The sequence below is a fragment of the Peromyscus leucopus genome, chromosome 3, assembly GCF_004664715.2.
Source record: "Peromyscus leucopus breed LL Stock chromosome 3, UCI_PerLeu_2.1, whole genome shotgun sequence".
Lineage (NCBI taxonomy): Eukaryota > Metazoa > Chordata > Mammalia > Rodentia > Cricetidae > Peromyscus > Peromyscus leucopus.
Genome location: NC_051065.1, coordinates 107855910 through 107870677, shown reverse-complemented (window position 1 = coordinate 107870677; position 14768 = coordinate 107855910). Strand labels below are relative to the sequence as shown.

Below are 14768 nucleotides of genomic sequence, written 5' to 3'. Positions count from 1 at the left end.
AGGAGAAAGCAATGAGGGAAAATGTATACACTCCAAACAGAGGCAGTATTTGTTTTTTTGAGACAGGGTTTGTCTGTATAGCCCTGGCTGTCCTGGAACTCACTCTGTAGACCAAGTTGACCTCTAACTCAGAAATCTGCCTGCCTCTGCCTCCCAAGTGCTGGGGTTAGAGGCATGTGCCACCACTGCCCAGCCAGAGGCAAAGTCTTAGAAGTAAATTTTAAGTTTTTATTATTATTTTATGTATATGTGTATTTTGCCTGCATGTGTATCTGTACACAATATACATGCCTGGTGCTCATGGAGATAAGAAGGCATCAGATCCCTTGGAACTGGAGTTACAGGTAGTTGTGAGCTGCCATGTGGGTGCTGGAAACTGAACCTAGGTTATTATGAGAAAGCAGCCAGTGCTCTTAACTGCCAAGCCATCTCTAGCCCCCTTAAAAATATTTTTAATTCTGTGGTTGGTTTGGGGCAGGGAAATTTTTAGTGACATGAGAAAAGGACCCCTGCACCCTGGAATCAAGTTGAAACCTCCCACCAGCAAAGCAAGAACTCTCTAACCCAGGTGACCATGCTGCTCAAGGCCTTTCTCTCTCCCAGATGTAAAGTGGCAATTTTCTTGGGACCTCATCAGAAATCCCATTTATGGGGAAAGGACATAACAGTGGCTTCTGGTTTTACCTCCTCAGGCTATAATCTCATCCCAAGCATTGTTGGAGCCACCTCACTATCTCATCAAAAGAATAAGAAATGGGGAGGAAAACTGTAGTAATCTCTTGAGATGTAACTTGAGAGCTATCAAATGGTATACATGGCCAATACTAAGACAATTAATATGTCTCTCCCTTGAGGAACCCCTGTCCATGCTTGCATATATCTTACTTTCCCCTACTGTCCCTTGGAAAGCACCCCCCCAAAAAAAAACACACACATCTGAGTGTGTCTTACTTTCTTCTTACTGGCTCTCTTCTTCTAAACCCTCATACTTAAGACTGTGTTCAAATATCTCCAATAAAATTTCCAACTCTGCTTATTCATAAGCCAGCTGGTCCTGAAACTCTTTTGAGCAACCATGAGTCCCAGTTCTGTTGGAGCTGAGGTCCCTAACAATGTAAGCATCTCCTGCCTCAGGCTGCTGAGGGTGACAGCTGAAGCTGTGTCTCTGCAGCCTCACTGCCGATTAGCTGAACCCACACACATGCATCTGTGGATACAGGGCTGCCCTGACTCAGATATGAAAATCTCAAGGATTGGCCTGGCTCCTATGAGGTCTTTGGACACACTCTCACAATCATGTAAAATGCCTGGAGCCCACAGAAGTGTGTAAGCCCTGAAACAGAACACAGAGTCTAGAACTCTCCCTGTGTCAATCACTATCCACCCACTGTTTACAGCAACACTGGAAGACTTGAGGCACCAGGGCCTAACCGACCCAATTCAGACTAGGCATCAAGGAAATCCCTTAAAAAGGACACCTCTATTTCTTCTTCCTCAGAAAGAGAGAAATGTCCGACTGGAAGTTAATCTTAGGAAAAGAAACTTAAACTTATCAAAATAGCCTTATTTTATTTTGTTTAGCAAATTGATTGATACTAATTCTATGCCATGTTGTGCTAATCTTACAAAATTTAAGATGGTGTACTAAGTTTTTGTTTGATTTTCTTTTCCCTGAATAATTGTGTAAAGCAAGAAAACATGGGTCTGCCTTTGGCAAAAATATCCAAGGGCTTTCTCGTTTACTCCTAACTTTTTGGTTTCTCTGACATCCTTCCTTGTTGTGAGATCTCTGCGTAGCCCTGACTGTCCTGGAACTTCTTCATCCCCTCTTCATCCCACCACAACATGCACCAGCAGCTTTCATGGGATTTCCACATCACTTTTGTTAACTTCCATGAAGTCCTGTGTTTTTTCCCCTAGATATGGAATTTTACTATTTAACTGATTTGCTCTAGATGTGTCTGTCATCAGGTATTTAACCCCCAACCATCAGGAGAACTTGACAAAGTCACCGCCTTGGTGGCAGGGAGTAGTGTAACGGTAGCTGACTGCAGGTGACAGAGCACGGGTATAAGATTTGTTCTGGGGCTGGAGAAACGGCTCAGCGGTTAAGAGCACTGGCTGCTCTTCCAAAGGACCCGGGTTCAATTCCTAGCACCAACGTGGCAGCTCACAACTGTCTGTAGCTCCAGTTCTAGGGAATCTGACACTCTCACACCAATGCACATAAAATAAAGTTAAATAAATTATTTTTTTTAATTTGTTCTGAGGTCTAATGACAGTATTGCTAAGCATTCAAATGAACACTAATGTACAAACCAAGCTGAAGACAGAAAACATCACAGGGGGAATTGATTGAAAAAAAGGACCAAGGGTCAGAATGGATATTTGCCAAAGACATATAAATGGCCAACAATATATGAAAAAATGTTTAAAGTTATTAATCATCAGAAGAACATAAATCAAAACCACAATTAAATATCATATTGTGACTTTTACCAAAAATAAAAGCAATAGCCGGGTGATTGTGGCACCTACCTTTCATCTCAGCACTTGGGAGGCAGAGGCAGGAGGATCTCTGTGAGTTTGAGGCCAGCCTGGTCTACAGAGTGAGTTCTAGGACAGACAGGGCTACACAGTGAATCCCTGCCTCAAAAACAACAAAATAATAATAATGAAGAAAAAATAAAAACAATAACAATGCTAATGAGGGAATGGGAGAAAGAGTTTTGTAATTGTAACTGAATATAGCCATAATAAAGATTCCCTGAACAATTAAAATTGCTGGACAGAGCGGCACACACCTGTAATCACAGCAATTGGAAATCTAAGGCAGGCAAATTATAAAGTAATGGCTACATAGCAAGACCCTGTATCAAACAAAACAAAAAAGAAAAAACTTAAAAACAAATCTAATGTATGGCAACTCCACTTGCAGGTATGTATCCAAAAGTAATGAAGTCAGTGTCATAAAGAGATGTCTGTATAACTGACTTATGCAGCATAACTCCCAACATCCAAATGGGATCAGCCTGAGTATCCATCAGTGGGTGAACAGATAAGGAGAATGCGATACTGAGTGGGATAGTATTTGGTCTTAAGAAGTAATGAAATCCCACCATTTACACCAAAATGGAGGAGTTTAGAGGTCATTATGCTAAGCAAAATAAGCCAGGCACCAAAGATAAATCCTGCAAGAGCTCACTCATGTGAAATCTAAAACATTCAAAAGAATAGAAAGAATAACGGTGGTTGCTGTGGATGTCCAGGATGATGTTGGTATTGGGTAAAAACTGGGATCAAATGAGCAGCATGGAGGTGTTCTCACTTTTACTGTATAGTATACTTGAAGGTAGGTAGAACTTAGCTGTTCTCTTCACACACACAGGTAAGTAAGTGAAATGAAGCCATATGACAAACATTGAACTGCTGACTTGAGTGAATTGTAGTATTGCTGATCTTGCTCTCCTACTTCCACATCTCCAAAGATCACCTCTAATGTTTCTTCTCCTGTTCTGTACACCCATACTTTATGATACATTCATAAACAACATCTCTTTGATTATATTAAACTATTAAATAAACCACCACAAACATATCCTTTCACACCTTTTTCTTTTGCCAGATGATATTTTTTGAGAATTACTTACACTTCTGAGTCACTTAATGCTTTAGAGTAGGGGTACAGGGTCTCATGTAGCCCAGACTGGCCTAAAACTTATTATGTAGCTGAGAAGGATCTTCAACTAATTCTCCTGCCTCTACCTGAGTGCCAGGATAACAGGTGTGTGTTGTATGGCCAGCTTGATTTATTCATTTTTGTTGCTCACTATGAAACAGTATCTGCATAAACCATAATTTATTCATCATTGATGGACAGCTTTTTCTAATCTTTCTGCCTTTCCAAATGATTCTGTAATAAGCATTCTTGTAGGACTGCTTGTATGCATGGGGCTGAGTTGTGTCCAGCAGATGGGAGCTGATTCCCATATGCCATGAGCAGGTGAGCTCAGACATAGAGTGTCAAGATCTGAGTAGTGACATCATTGCTGTGACATCCTTACCATGTGTACTAAAGGACTGATGTGCAACAGCCTGGAAATTTTAGAAATTTTACCATAGACTATTGAAAAGCATACTCTAGAAGGACCAGGAAAAGGGGCTACACTGTGAGGTGCAGACATTTCCACCAACAAAAATCTAGGCTGCCCTCCACCAGAGGTGGATGAGCCCTCCTTGTGAGCAGCATGACGTCTACAGATCCTGCTGCTCCACAGCCACCCAAGTCGTTGGGAGCTTTGGCCTTTCAACTGTAGCTTTTGCCTTTCTAGTACCTTCTTGATGGCTGTTTGCACATTTTTCCTACAGGAGGGCACCCACCTTTCCTCAGCTGTGATGTACGAAAGCAGCTTTTTCCGACAGTGCCAATCAGGCAGTCAAAGGCCATCTCCTTGGCATTGAGATGGAGGAGCTGGCTGGCCTCCACAAAGCGCTTGGTGATGTCCAGAGGATTGGCACCTGCTGAGGGAATGAGCAAAGACAAAGTATTTTCCTTCTGGCATCGATGACTCTTCCAGAAAAAGACCTTTGCAAATGGCCCAGAAATAGTAAAAAACTAGGAAGGCCCAGGAAAAGGTGAAGACTCACTCATGATGTAAGGATGAGGAGCTCCTGACATGCACACTCGATTGATCAGAGAGCTCAAGATCCAGCAGGCAGCACTGGGAAGTCCCCCTCCCTGCCTGCCTGCCTGCCTGCCTGCCTATAGCTGAGCACTGAGGCCTCCAAGAAGCTGCTGTTGACACTGCTTTAGGTTCTTTCCCAGCCCTGGAATGATGCCCTCAGTTTGGAGGCACTGGGCTTAGAAATTTCCATTGGCTGGACCAAACTCTTGATTTACAAATTCTATGTCTTCACTTGTCAATGCAGCTCTGCCCACCTCTGCACCATCACCCCAAACTCTTCTTTCAGTGTCTATAACTTTTCACTGCCACCACTAACTTTCAAATGGGCACTCCAGAGATGGGTGACTGGGAGAGAAGTGGGAGAGCAGAGGGTGCAAAAGGAGGGTACTGGGCAGGGAAGAGGGAAGCACTGCTCTTGCAGCAGACCCATGGCCACCACTCCCTTTCCCAGTGCATATTTATACAGGTTAAGTGTCCCTTACCCCAGTGCTTGGGGCTAAAAGAGTGTGAAGCTTTCGGGAGATTGGGGTTTGGGAATGTCTTCCTGTACATACTGAGATATCTGAGGATGGACTCAAAGACATGGAATTCTCTGATGTTTCATGTGTACCCTGTATGCAGACTGAAGATTGTCTTACATGCAAATCATCATGCATTATCAGCTGTGGAATGTTCTGTGGCATCATGTGAGCATTCAACATCCTCAGACTGCAGAGTATTTTAGATTCTGGATTGTGGATGCTCAACTCTCTCTCTTTCTCTCTTCTCTCTTCCCTCTTCCCTCTTCCCTCTCTCTCTCTCTCTCTCTCTCTCTCTCTCTCTCTCTCTCTCTCTCTCTCTCACACACACACACACACACACACACACACACACCTGTGCAGAAATGGAGGGGAATCTGAGCAGCCTTACCAGAGGCAGACTCCACCATGGCCTTCATCTTCAGGGAAAGCAGCTCTGTCAACAGGTGGATGGACTGCCGCTGGAACTTGTGCAGGGTATCTTGGCCAGGGGGGGCCACTCGAGCAGAGGCAGGGGTGGGGGCTGAGTGCTTGCCCCCGCTGGTGGCCGTGAGCAGTATTGGGGGTGGTGGTGGTGGAACTGGCTTCTTCTGCATGGGGGGCTGCACTGGGATCACCTCTGCAAGCACCACTGTAGGAGTCCCAAAGGTGATTACCAGATCCTGGATGTCAGATGGGGTGGGCACTGCAGGGTCAGTGATGAGCTCCTCCCAGGTGAACTCAAAGATATTCCTGATGCCTTTTGGGATGGAAATGCCTGCGTTTCGGCAGACAATGAGGAGTTTGGAGACGTGGGCCAGCAGTTTGGGGGCTGTGGCTGAGTATTGTAGGAACAGTTCTCGGTTACTTTTGACCTGGTTCATGTCGTCTGGGCAAGCATACTGCTAGGTGATACTGTCCATCTCAGAGGAGAGGGACCTTCAGCTGTAAAGACTCAGCAGTCTGAGAAGTGAAGTGACTAGGGTCAGAAGCTCTTACCTACAGAGAAGCCTTGGGAAAAGATGGAGTGCACATGCAGAAATAACCCTCACAGGTCATCGAGCCAGCAGTTTGTCTCAGAAGGATAAGGAAGTTGCTGGTCATTTTTCCATGCTAGAACAAAGCATTGTTCCCTTCCCTCATCTTTCCAGGAATAGCAATGAGTGAGTTACATTGGGACAGGCCTGCTGCTGAGGATGGGCCCAGAGAAGTTCCAGAGAGGGTCACAGAAATTGAGTACCTAGATGAACAAAAGGGCCAGGGCAAGGAGGAAAGTCTCACCAAACCTTTTGTAGTTAGTGACCTGATGGTGGAAGATCTGCCTGTGGTCTACTGATAAAAGCCTGCAAAAACAAAAGGATGCCATTGGCTCTCTCCAGAGACAAGGGACATGGGAGCTCCTGGTCACAAACCTGGGATGGGCATTGGATTACTCAACACATACAACCTAGGCCAGGTGGCAAAGCATAAAGGATAATGCAACCCCACAGTTCAATATCTGATACCACAGGCCACATTCCACCAAAGTTAGGACAGCAACAATTGGAAAATGCACTGTTAGAAGGATGCCATTGATGTAACACAACTGCCAAGAGGTTACAGTGTGAACAATGCATACCCTTACATTAGTGGACTGTGGGAAGCATTTTCCCCCTTTTTTTTTTTGGGACAGGATTTCTCTGTGCAGCTTTGGTGTCTGTCCCGCATCTTGCTCTGTAGACCAGGCTGGCCTCGAACTCACAGAGATCCGCCTGGCTCTGCCTCCCCAGTGCTGGGATTAAAGGCATGTGCCACCACTGCCCGGCAGCATTTTCCCTCTTTAACAGAGCTGCTTGAGGGCTCTCAGTGTTCAAGTAAGCATGGGGGGGTTGGGGGGGGTTGGGTTTAGCCTATAACACATCTATGAAAACATAAATCCTCCTTTGGCCCTTATGCTGAATAAGAACAATGCCCAACAATGCCTGCTTATTTCTGAGGGCCTTCATGAGGATATAAACCTGCGCAGGAGGGTCACATGCAGGACTGTCCATTTGAAGGAAGCTCAAGCAGGATTTTCTTTCCTCTTGTGGCCTTTCCAGCATCTCTCTACAGTGCTGGCTCATCTCTGCCATCTATCTAGAAGCCAATTCAGCACGTTTGCCATGATGTTAACCACAAGAGCAGAGGGCAGGCTGCTGGCTACACCAGCAGTGAGTGCAGCTGTCCAGCCATCTCTTTTTCCACTTTCCATCCTGACCACCACTTTTCCACACAGGCAATCCTCTTCCCCTTTTCAAGCTCTGATCTTGGGGGCCACCCCAAGTTCCAGGACCATTCCAGGACAGCTCCCCAGGCACACACCTGTAGTACTTGCAGAGAAAGTCCAGGCCTACTAGCTGTGCACAACCTGTTGTGAGAAGACTTTTCTCTTCCTAACTTGCTGATGAGGGACCAGAGTTCTGGATTGGGAGATGTCTGTCCCTAGAGTCAAAGCATGGAGGCTTTTGCAAACACTATACCACTCCTCCCCGGCCTTTGAGTTATCTTTGCCCATCTATCAGGAATGAAGTTCCCAAGCAGCAAGAGTCCAATAGCACAAAGCTCCTAACATTCTATAGAATTGAAGACAAAGTGGCTTCCTGTGTCTATCTGCTGACCTCTGGCATTGCCATTTCTCAGCTTTGCAGACTCAGAAAAATAGATTTGTTCTGGAATGGTCAGTCCACAGAACAAAGACACCACTCAGAATCTCAGGGATTAGGGCAGTAAATCAAAGAGGTCTGACCCTAACTTACAGAGCAGATGATGATGATGATGATGATGATGACATTTCTTCTCCCATCACCCTCACCATCAAACCCTCCTCTTTCTCCTCCTCCTCCTTCACTTAGGATTCAAATGAAGAAAAGAAGACAACTAAGCAATCCCTAAAATCCTTGCAATGTTAACTGATTGGGAAACTTCTCTCCCATCCTCCTAACTAGTTCCTACCATTTGAGGTTAATTACAAAGACATGCCATACAAATAGATAAAAGATTCTTCAAACAGGCTTACTGAGCTATAACACCCACACCATATGCCTCAGTTTTTGTAGCATGAACATTTTTGTGTCATATATGCAGAAATGAGGCCAATATTACTATTTATTTTAGAGTAGTTCATCTAGCCTGTCTATATAGACTGATCTGTTTTTAAGATTTTTTAATTATTTTAATTAGGTGTAGGTGTATATATGTCTACATGGAGTATGTACACGTTAGTGCAGGTGCCTGCAGAGGCCAGAGGCATGGGATCCCCTTGGAACTAAAGTTACAGACAGTTGTAAGCTGCCTTTCATGGGTGCTATAAACTGATCTTGGGTCCACTGGAAGAGCAGGAAATGCTGTTAACCACTGAGACATCTTTCCAGCCCCAGATTTGCCCCTTATTTTTTATGTATGTGTATATATACATTTATGTGCATGTTCATGCAAGCATGTAGAGACTAGAGATCAATCCTGGGTATTATTTCTCAAGAGCCACACATCATTTTTTTTTTAGGCAGAGTCTCTTACAGGAGCCTGGGAGTCACTTATAGGCTAGACCAGATGATCAGTGAGTCCCAGGAATCTGTCTCTCCTCAGTACTGGTATTACAAAACAAACTACCACACATGGCAAATGTGGTACTGAGGGTCAAATTCAGGCCCTCATGCTTGCACAACTGCTGGGAATGTCTCTCTGTATGCTGCGAAGGTGTTGCTCTGATTGATTGATAAAAAAAAAAATGCTGATTGACCAGTAGCCAGGCAGGAAGTATAGAGTAGGCGGGATAAGGAGAGAGGAGAATTCTGGGAAGTAGAAGGCTGAGTCAGGAGATGCTGCCAGCCACTGCCATGAGAAGCAAGATCTACAGATACCGGTAAGCCACGTGCCATGTGGCAAGGTATAGATTTATAGAAATGGGTTAATTTAAGATGTAAGATCTAGCTAGCAAGAAGCCTGCCATTAGGCCAAACAGTTGTAATTAATATAAGTGTCTGTGTGTTTATTTGGGTCTGAGCAGCTGCAAGCCAGGTGGGACCAGGAAAACTTCTGGCTACACACAACAAGCAAGATATCAACTGAGCTATTTCCCAATAACCTGTGTTTGCCTTTTCTGGACATTTAATATAAATGGAATCATGAATTATGTGGTCCTTCCTATCCCTTTAGGAGATATTGGCACTTGATGACTACTGGAGGAAGAAGTCATGTTTGAAAATATGGCCACTGGTATGGTGCCTATGTACTGGCTGATGGACCCACACCCATGCATATACCAGCAACACTAATTGGACTTGATGAGCATGGTGGTTTAAATGAGAAATGTCCCAGGCTCATGTATTCAAACACTTAGTCCTGGATTAGTGGCACTATTTTGGGAGAAGTTATGGGAACCTTTAGGAGATGAGGCTTGCTGACAGAAGTATCACAGGGGTTGGCTTTGAGAGCTTATAGCCTTGCCTCACTTCCTCTCTCTCTCCCTCTCCCCCCCACTCTGCTTTGAGTGTGTAAAGTTGTAATTAGTCAGCTTTCTGTTCCTGCCACCATGCCACACCTTCTTGGACATTATAGGCTTTCCCTCTGGAACTGTGAGCCAAAGTAAACTCTTGCTTCTGTAAGTTGCTTTTGGTCATGGTATTTTAATCACAAAAAAGGGAAAATAGCCGATATAGTGGTCTTTTTTAAAAAAAGGAAATGAAGAAGACATGGAGTTACCAGGTGAAAAGATTAGGGGATTTTGGAGGGGATTAGTGGGAAGGAATGGGTGTGTGTGTGTGGATGTGGTCAAAATACATTATATGCATGTATGAAATTCTTAAAGAATAAAAACATAAATACATATGTGGTCCTTTCTGATGGTTGTTTTGTTTGCCATGATGCTTTTAAAATTTATCCATGATGGGCCAGGCATGATGGCAGATGCCTTAATTCCAGCACTTGGGAAGCAGAGACAGGCAGATTTCTGAGCTCAAGGCTAGCCTGGTCTATAGAGCAAGTTTCAGGACAGTCAAGGTTATACAAAGAAACCTTGTCTCAAAAAACAAACAAACAAACAAACAAAAAAAACACTAGCCATGACCTGGAGACATGGATCATCAGTTCTGAGTGAACCCAGATTTAATAACTAGAACCCACATGGTAGCTTACAATCATCTGTTAACTCCAGACCCAGGGTATCTAGTGCCCCTCTTCTGGCCTGTTCAGGCACTGCACACAAAGTGCATAGACACATTTACATACAAAACATTCATATACATAAAACAAATAATTTTTAACAGTTCACTCATATAACAGCATGTATAAGTGCTTCATTACTTTTTGTGTCTTATTGCTGTTTGTTAAGACAGTCTCACTGTAGATCTGGCTTGCCTGAAGCTATGTAGACCAGGCTGGCCTCAGTACTTCCAGAGATCCACTTATCTCTGCCTCCTTAGTGCTGGGATTAAAGCATGTACCATGGAGCTGGAGAAATGGTTCAGTGGTTAAGAGCACAGGCTGTTCTTCTAGAGGACCCAGGTTCAATTCCCAGCACCAACATGGTGGCTCACAGCCATCTGTAACTCTAGTTCTAGATTTGATGCCTTCCTCTGGCCTTGAGGGCACCAGCCATTCATGTGGTGCATAAACATATATGCAGATAAAGTACCCATACATAAAACAAACAAAAACAAGTCTTGTTTTTTATTTTATCATTATGTTTGTGCATGTGTGTGACGGTCAGAGAACAACATTGTGGAGTTGACCCTCTCCTTCTACTTTTACATGGGTTCAAAGGGTCGAACTCGTTACCCAGGCTTGCACAACAAGCACTTTACCTGCTGAGCCATCTCGCTAGCCCATATGTTATTTGTGGGGAGGGGGAAGGAATTACATGTGTGGGAGGGTACATGTGCATGTGTGGGTGTAAATGGAGGCTATAGGCTAATTTTTAGTGACGTTCTTGATCATTCTCCATTTCACTTTTTTTTTTGTTTTGTTTTGTTTTTTTTAGACAGTGTCTTTCTCTAAAACTAGAGCTCACTGATTGGCTAGACTGGCTGGCCAGAATTGTAAGAGATATTCCTGTCTGTCTCTCCCCACCCCCATTCACTCTTCACACCACACTGGGGCTGTAGCTGTGCCAGGCAGGAGTGTCAGGTACCAGAACTGTTTCTCATGCTTGACAGAAGACACTTTACCGATTGAGCCATCTCTCCAGTGCTCAATGTTCACCTTTCTGAAGAACTGCCAGACTTTACCAAAGCAGCAACACTGCTTCACAGTCACCAGCAATGTTATGGAGGTCCCAATTTCTACATGCCTTTGTGGACAAATCCTGTCACTACTGTTTTGATTCTGGTATCATTACAGTGGGTGTGAAGTTAGTAATTTGATTTACAATCCCACATGTCTAGTGATGCTAAGTACTTTCCCACATGCTTACCAGGTATTTTGTATACTTGGAAACATATCTACTCAGACCTAACAACCAATTTAAAAAGAAATGTTATTGTAATTAAATGCACAAATAACATTACTACATGTCTTCAAAATTTGCCTTAAAAGTGCCTTACTACACCCTACCTATAAGATGAAGGTGGAGCTGTTGGGTAGAGGACCTTGAGACTTACCTTTAAAGGAGGCTGCCTTTATGGAATGAACACCTTTTAGTCACTCACTGCCCTTCTCATATGTCTTGCCTGGAAGGGATGAGATGGGTATATTTCCAGCAGTCATTTTGAACCATGAGGTTACCTTGAAGAGGGAAGCCATGAGCTAGGGGTAACCATACAGAACAATAGAACCTAGACTCCTAATAACATTATGGAACCCCCACGCCATCATTTTGCCTGTCTCCAAACTTCTCTCACAGGAAAGATGGGCCTTTTGTGTTTGCTCCTAGTGTCTACAAGCCACTTCTTCATTCACATCTCTATTCTTGCTAACAAATGTGATTTCTGAGAAGTGGCCATTTTAGGTCACTCCCACGCTCTTCCTTGTCTAGCCAATTTTATTCTGCCATTCACTCTTCCAGGATTGAGACATGAGTCTTGCCCTTGAGGAATTCAATGACAAAAGGAAGAATGCAATGAAACTGGCTTACAATAGGAATCACACTTCAGAAAAATGTGCAAAGGCCATGGACATCTGTATTAGTTACGTTTCTATTGAGGTGAGAAAATACCATGACCAAGACAAGTTATGGAAAGAAGGGTTTTCAGTTCCAGAGGGATAAGCATCATTGACACAATGGGGAAACATGGCAGCAGGAAGGCATGGTAGTAGGAACAGCTGAGAGCTCACATTTCAAACTTCAAGCAGCAAGCAGAGAGCAATCGGAAAATGGCACAAGTCTTTAAGCTCTCAAAACCTGTCTCAATGACATACCCCCTAAGCCACACCCCCAACAGTGCCACAAACTGGGGGGCCAAGTATTCGAATGTCTGAGAATATAGAAGGACATCCATTATTCAAAACTACCATATTTCACTCCCTGGCCCCCATAGTCTCATGGCCATATCATAATGCAAAATACATTCAGTCCAATTTTTAAAACCCCTGTAGTCTTTTAGTCACAATACTGTTTAAAAGTCCAAAGTTTCTTTTGAGGCTCAAGGCAATCTCTTAACTGTAACCTTCTAAAATAAAAAAGCAAATTATATACATCCAAAATACAATGGCATAGACATACATTACCATTTCAGATAGGATGACTGAGGGCATAGTGAGAAATACTGGATCAAAGCAAGACCAAAACTCAGTAGGGCAAACTCTAAATCCTGTAGCTCCATGTCTGATATCCAAAAGCTTATGAGGTTACATCTCTCCAGCTCTGCTGCATGCCTCCTCGCTCTTAGACTGGTCCCACTCCCTGTGTTCTTCTCCTTGGCAGATGTCTCACAGCTCTAGCATCTCCAACATATTGGGGTCTCCAGTGCAACACTAGCTTCACTTCCACAGCTTCACACAATGGCTTTTCAGGGCTTCCCCTGCCAAATGCCTGGCTTCTGCAGCCTCTCTGAAACCACAGAGGAAGATTCCACAACCTCTTAACTAGTGTATCCTTCACGACTTTAGAACCAGCACCACACAGGCAATATTGCCAAGTTCAGCTGCTATATTTGGGTGAACCCTGGCCCCCACTGAGGCACATTAGCTGTACTTTTGTTTATTGTTCCTTTCTAGGAGCAGAAAATTCCCTAGACCTTTTCTTTCCACAAGTTGGAAGTTTAGCTAGATGGAGTCTCTCCCCAGGGCACTCTTCCCTTTATTTTACTATAGATCAGACCTCTTTTTCCTATCTCTTTCAGCACAAGATTTGACTGCAACATTAAGTTTCCTGGAGTTCTTTTTCTCTTCAAACTACATTTTGTATTTCTTTCTGCTCCACTTGCTCTTTTTATAAGGTTACTAATAATTATGCAACAGAGTCAATACTAGGTGGTCTTAATCTCCTTGGCCAAAGAAATTAGTCCATTGCTTTTAAATTTATCAGGCAAGTTCTTAGGAAAGCAGCCACATTTTTGCCAAGATATTATCAATCTTGCACACTTGTTAATAGTTCCCTTCTGAAACCTCTTGTGTTGGGCCTCTACAATCCACATAGCTCTCAGCACTACTGTTTTCTAAGCTCCAAATAGGATGGCCCAGTAAGGTCTGCTTACAGTCTTCAACTGCTTTTCGAACCTAAAGCTCCAAATTTTCCACATTCTTCCAGAAAACCAGCATGGACAGGTCTGTCACAGCAATACCCACTTCTGGTATCAACTTGTTACTTTTTTATTGCTGTGATAAAACTCCATGACCAAGACAACTTATGGAGGGAAGGGTTTGTTTGCGTTTATGGTTCCAGAGAAATATGCATCACCATCACAATGGGAAAGAATAGCAGCAGGCAGGCATGACAGCAGGAACAGCTTAGAGCTTGAGTTTCAAACCTCAAGCCACAAGCAGAGGACAAATTCAAAATGGTGTAAGTCTTTAAGCTCTCAAAACCTACCTCAGTGACATACCTCCTCCAGTGAGGGCATATCTCCTAAGCACACCCCAATGCACAAACAGTGCCACAAAATGGGGGTCAAGTTATTTAAATGCCTGAAAATATAGAGGAACATCTATCATTCAAACCACCATAACATCCAAAGAAGTGTCAAAGAAAGCAGATCAAAGGATGTCCCTGAAGTTAAGTAGGCACCAAGCAGACAGGAAAGAAAAAACACATTATGGAATAACAGAGCCCTCTGAGGCACAGGGGGCCTGGAGAGAGCCACAGATGGAACAGGATCATGCCTGTTGAACTAAAGCTTATAGTTACTGTATATTCAAACCTTTCATGTAGCACTGCCAAGGGCACATGATGACAGAATGCATACTTAGCACTTCAGGTCATAATGGAGTTGAAATGTCCCATCATTTAGTGACATCACAGTTGTCACAGCCATGGCAGCACAGTGCGACATATTACTCCTGTTTTTTTTTTGTTTGTTTGTTTTTTTTTTTCAGACATTTCTCTGCGTATTTTGCACTTCTGGGCTACTTGTAGCCCACTGCCTCGACTCACAGAGATCCGCCTGCCTCTGCTCCGATGCTGGATAAGCGTGCC

At 43.7% G+C, this 14768-nt stretch overlaps 1 protein-coding gene across 6 annotated transcripts in view; it reads right to left on the bottom strand.

Annotated features, from left to right (window-relative positions):
- C3H3orf20 (chromosome 3 C3orf20 homolog) overlaps positions 1-14768 on the bottom strand; it is a 58694-nt gene that overhangs the window by 40764 nt on the left and 3162 nt on the right. The window contains exons 2-5 of one of the 6 annotated variants that reach the window (XM_037203921.1): positions 11797-11920; positions 7523-7642; positions 5595-6525; positions 4381-4521 (exon numbers count right to left, since the gene is read on the bottom strand). In XM_037203921.1, coding sequence (XP_037059816.1) covers positions 4381-4521; positions 5595-6066 — 613 coding nt within the window. In that variant the 5' untranslated portion in view covers positions 6067-6525; positions 7523-7642; positions 11797-11920. Of the gene's footprint in view, positions 1-4380; positions 4522-5594; positions 6526-7522; positions 7643-11796; positions 14660-14768 lie in introns of those variants that run through there. The other 5 variants (XM_037203922.1, XM_037203925.1, XM_037203924.1 and 2 more) reach the window with 5 other exon arrangements.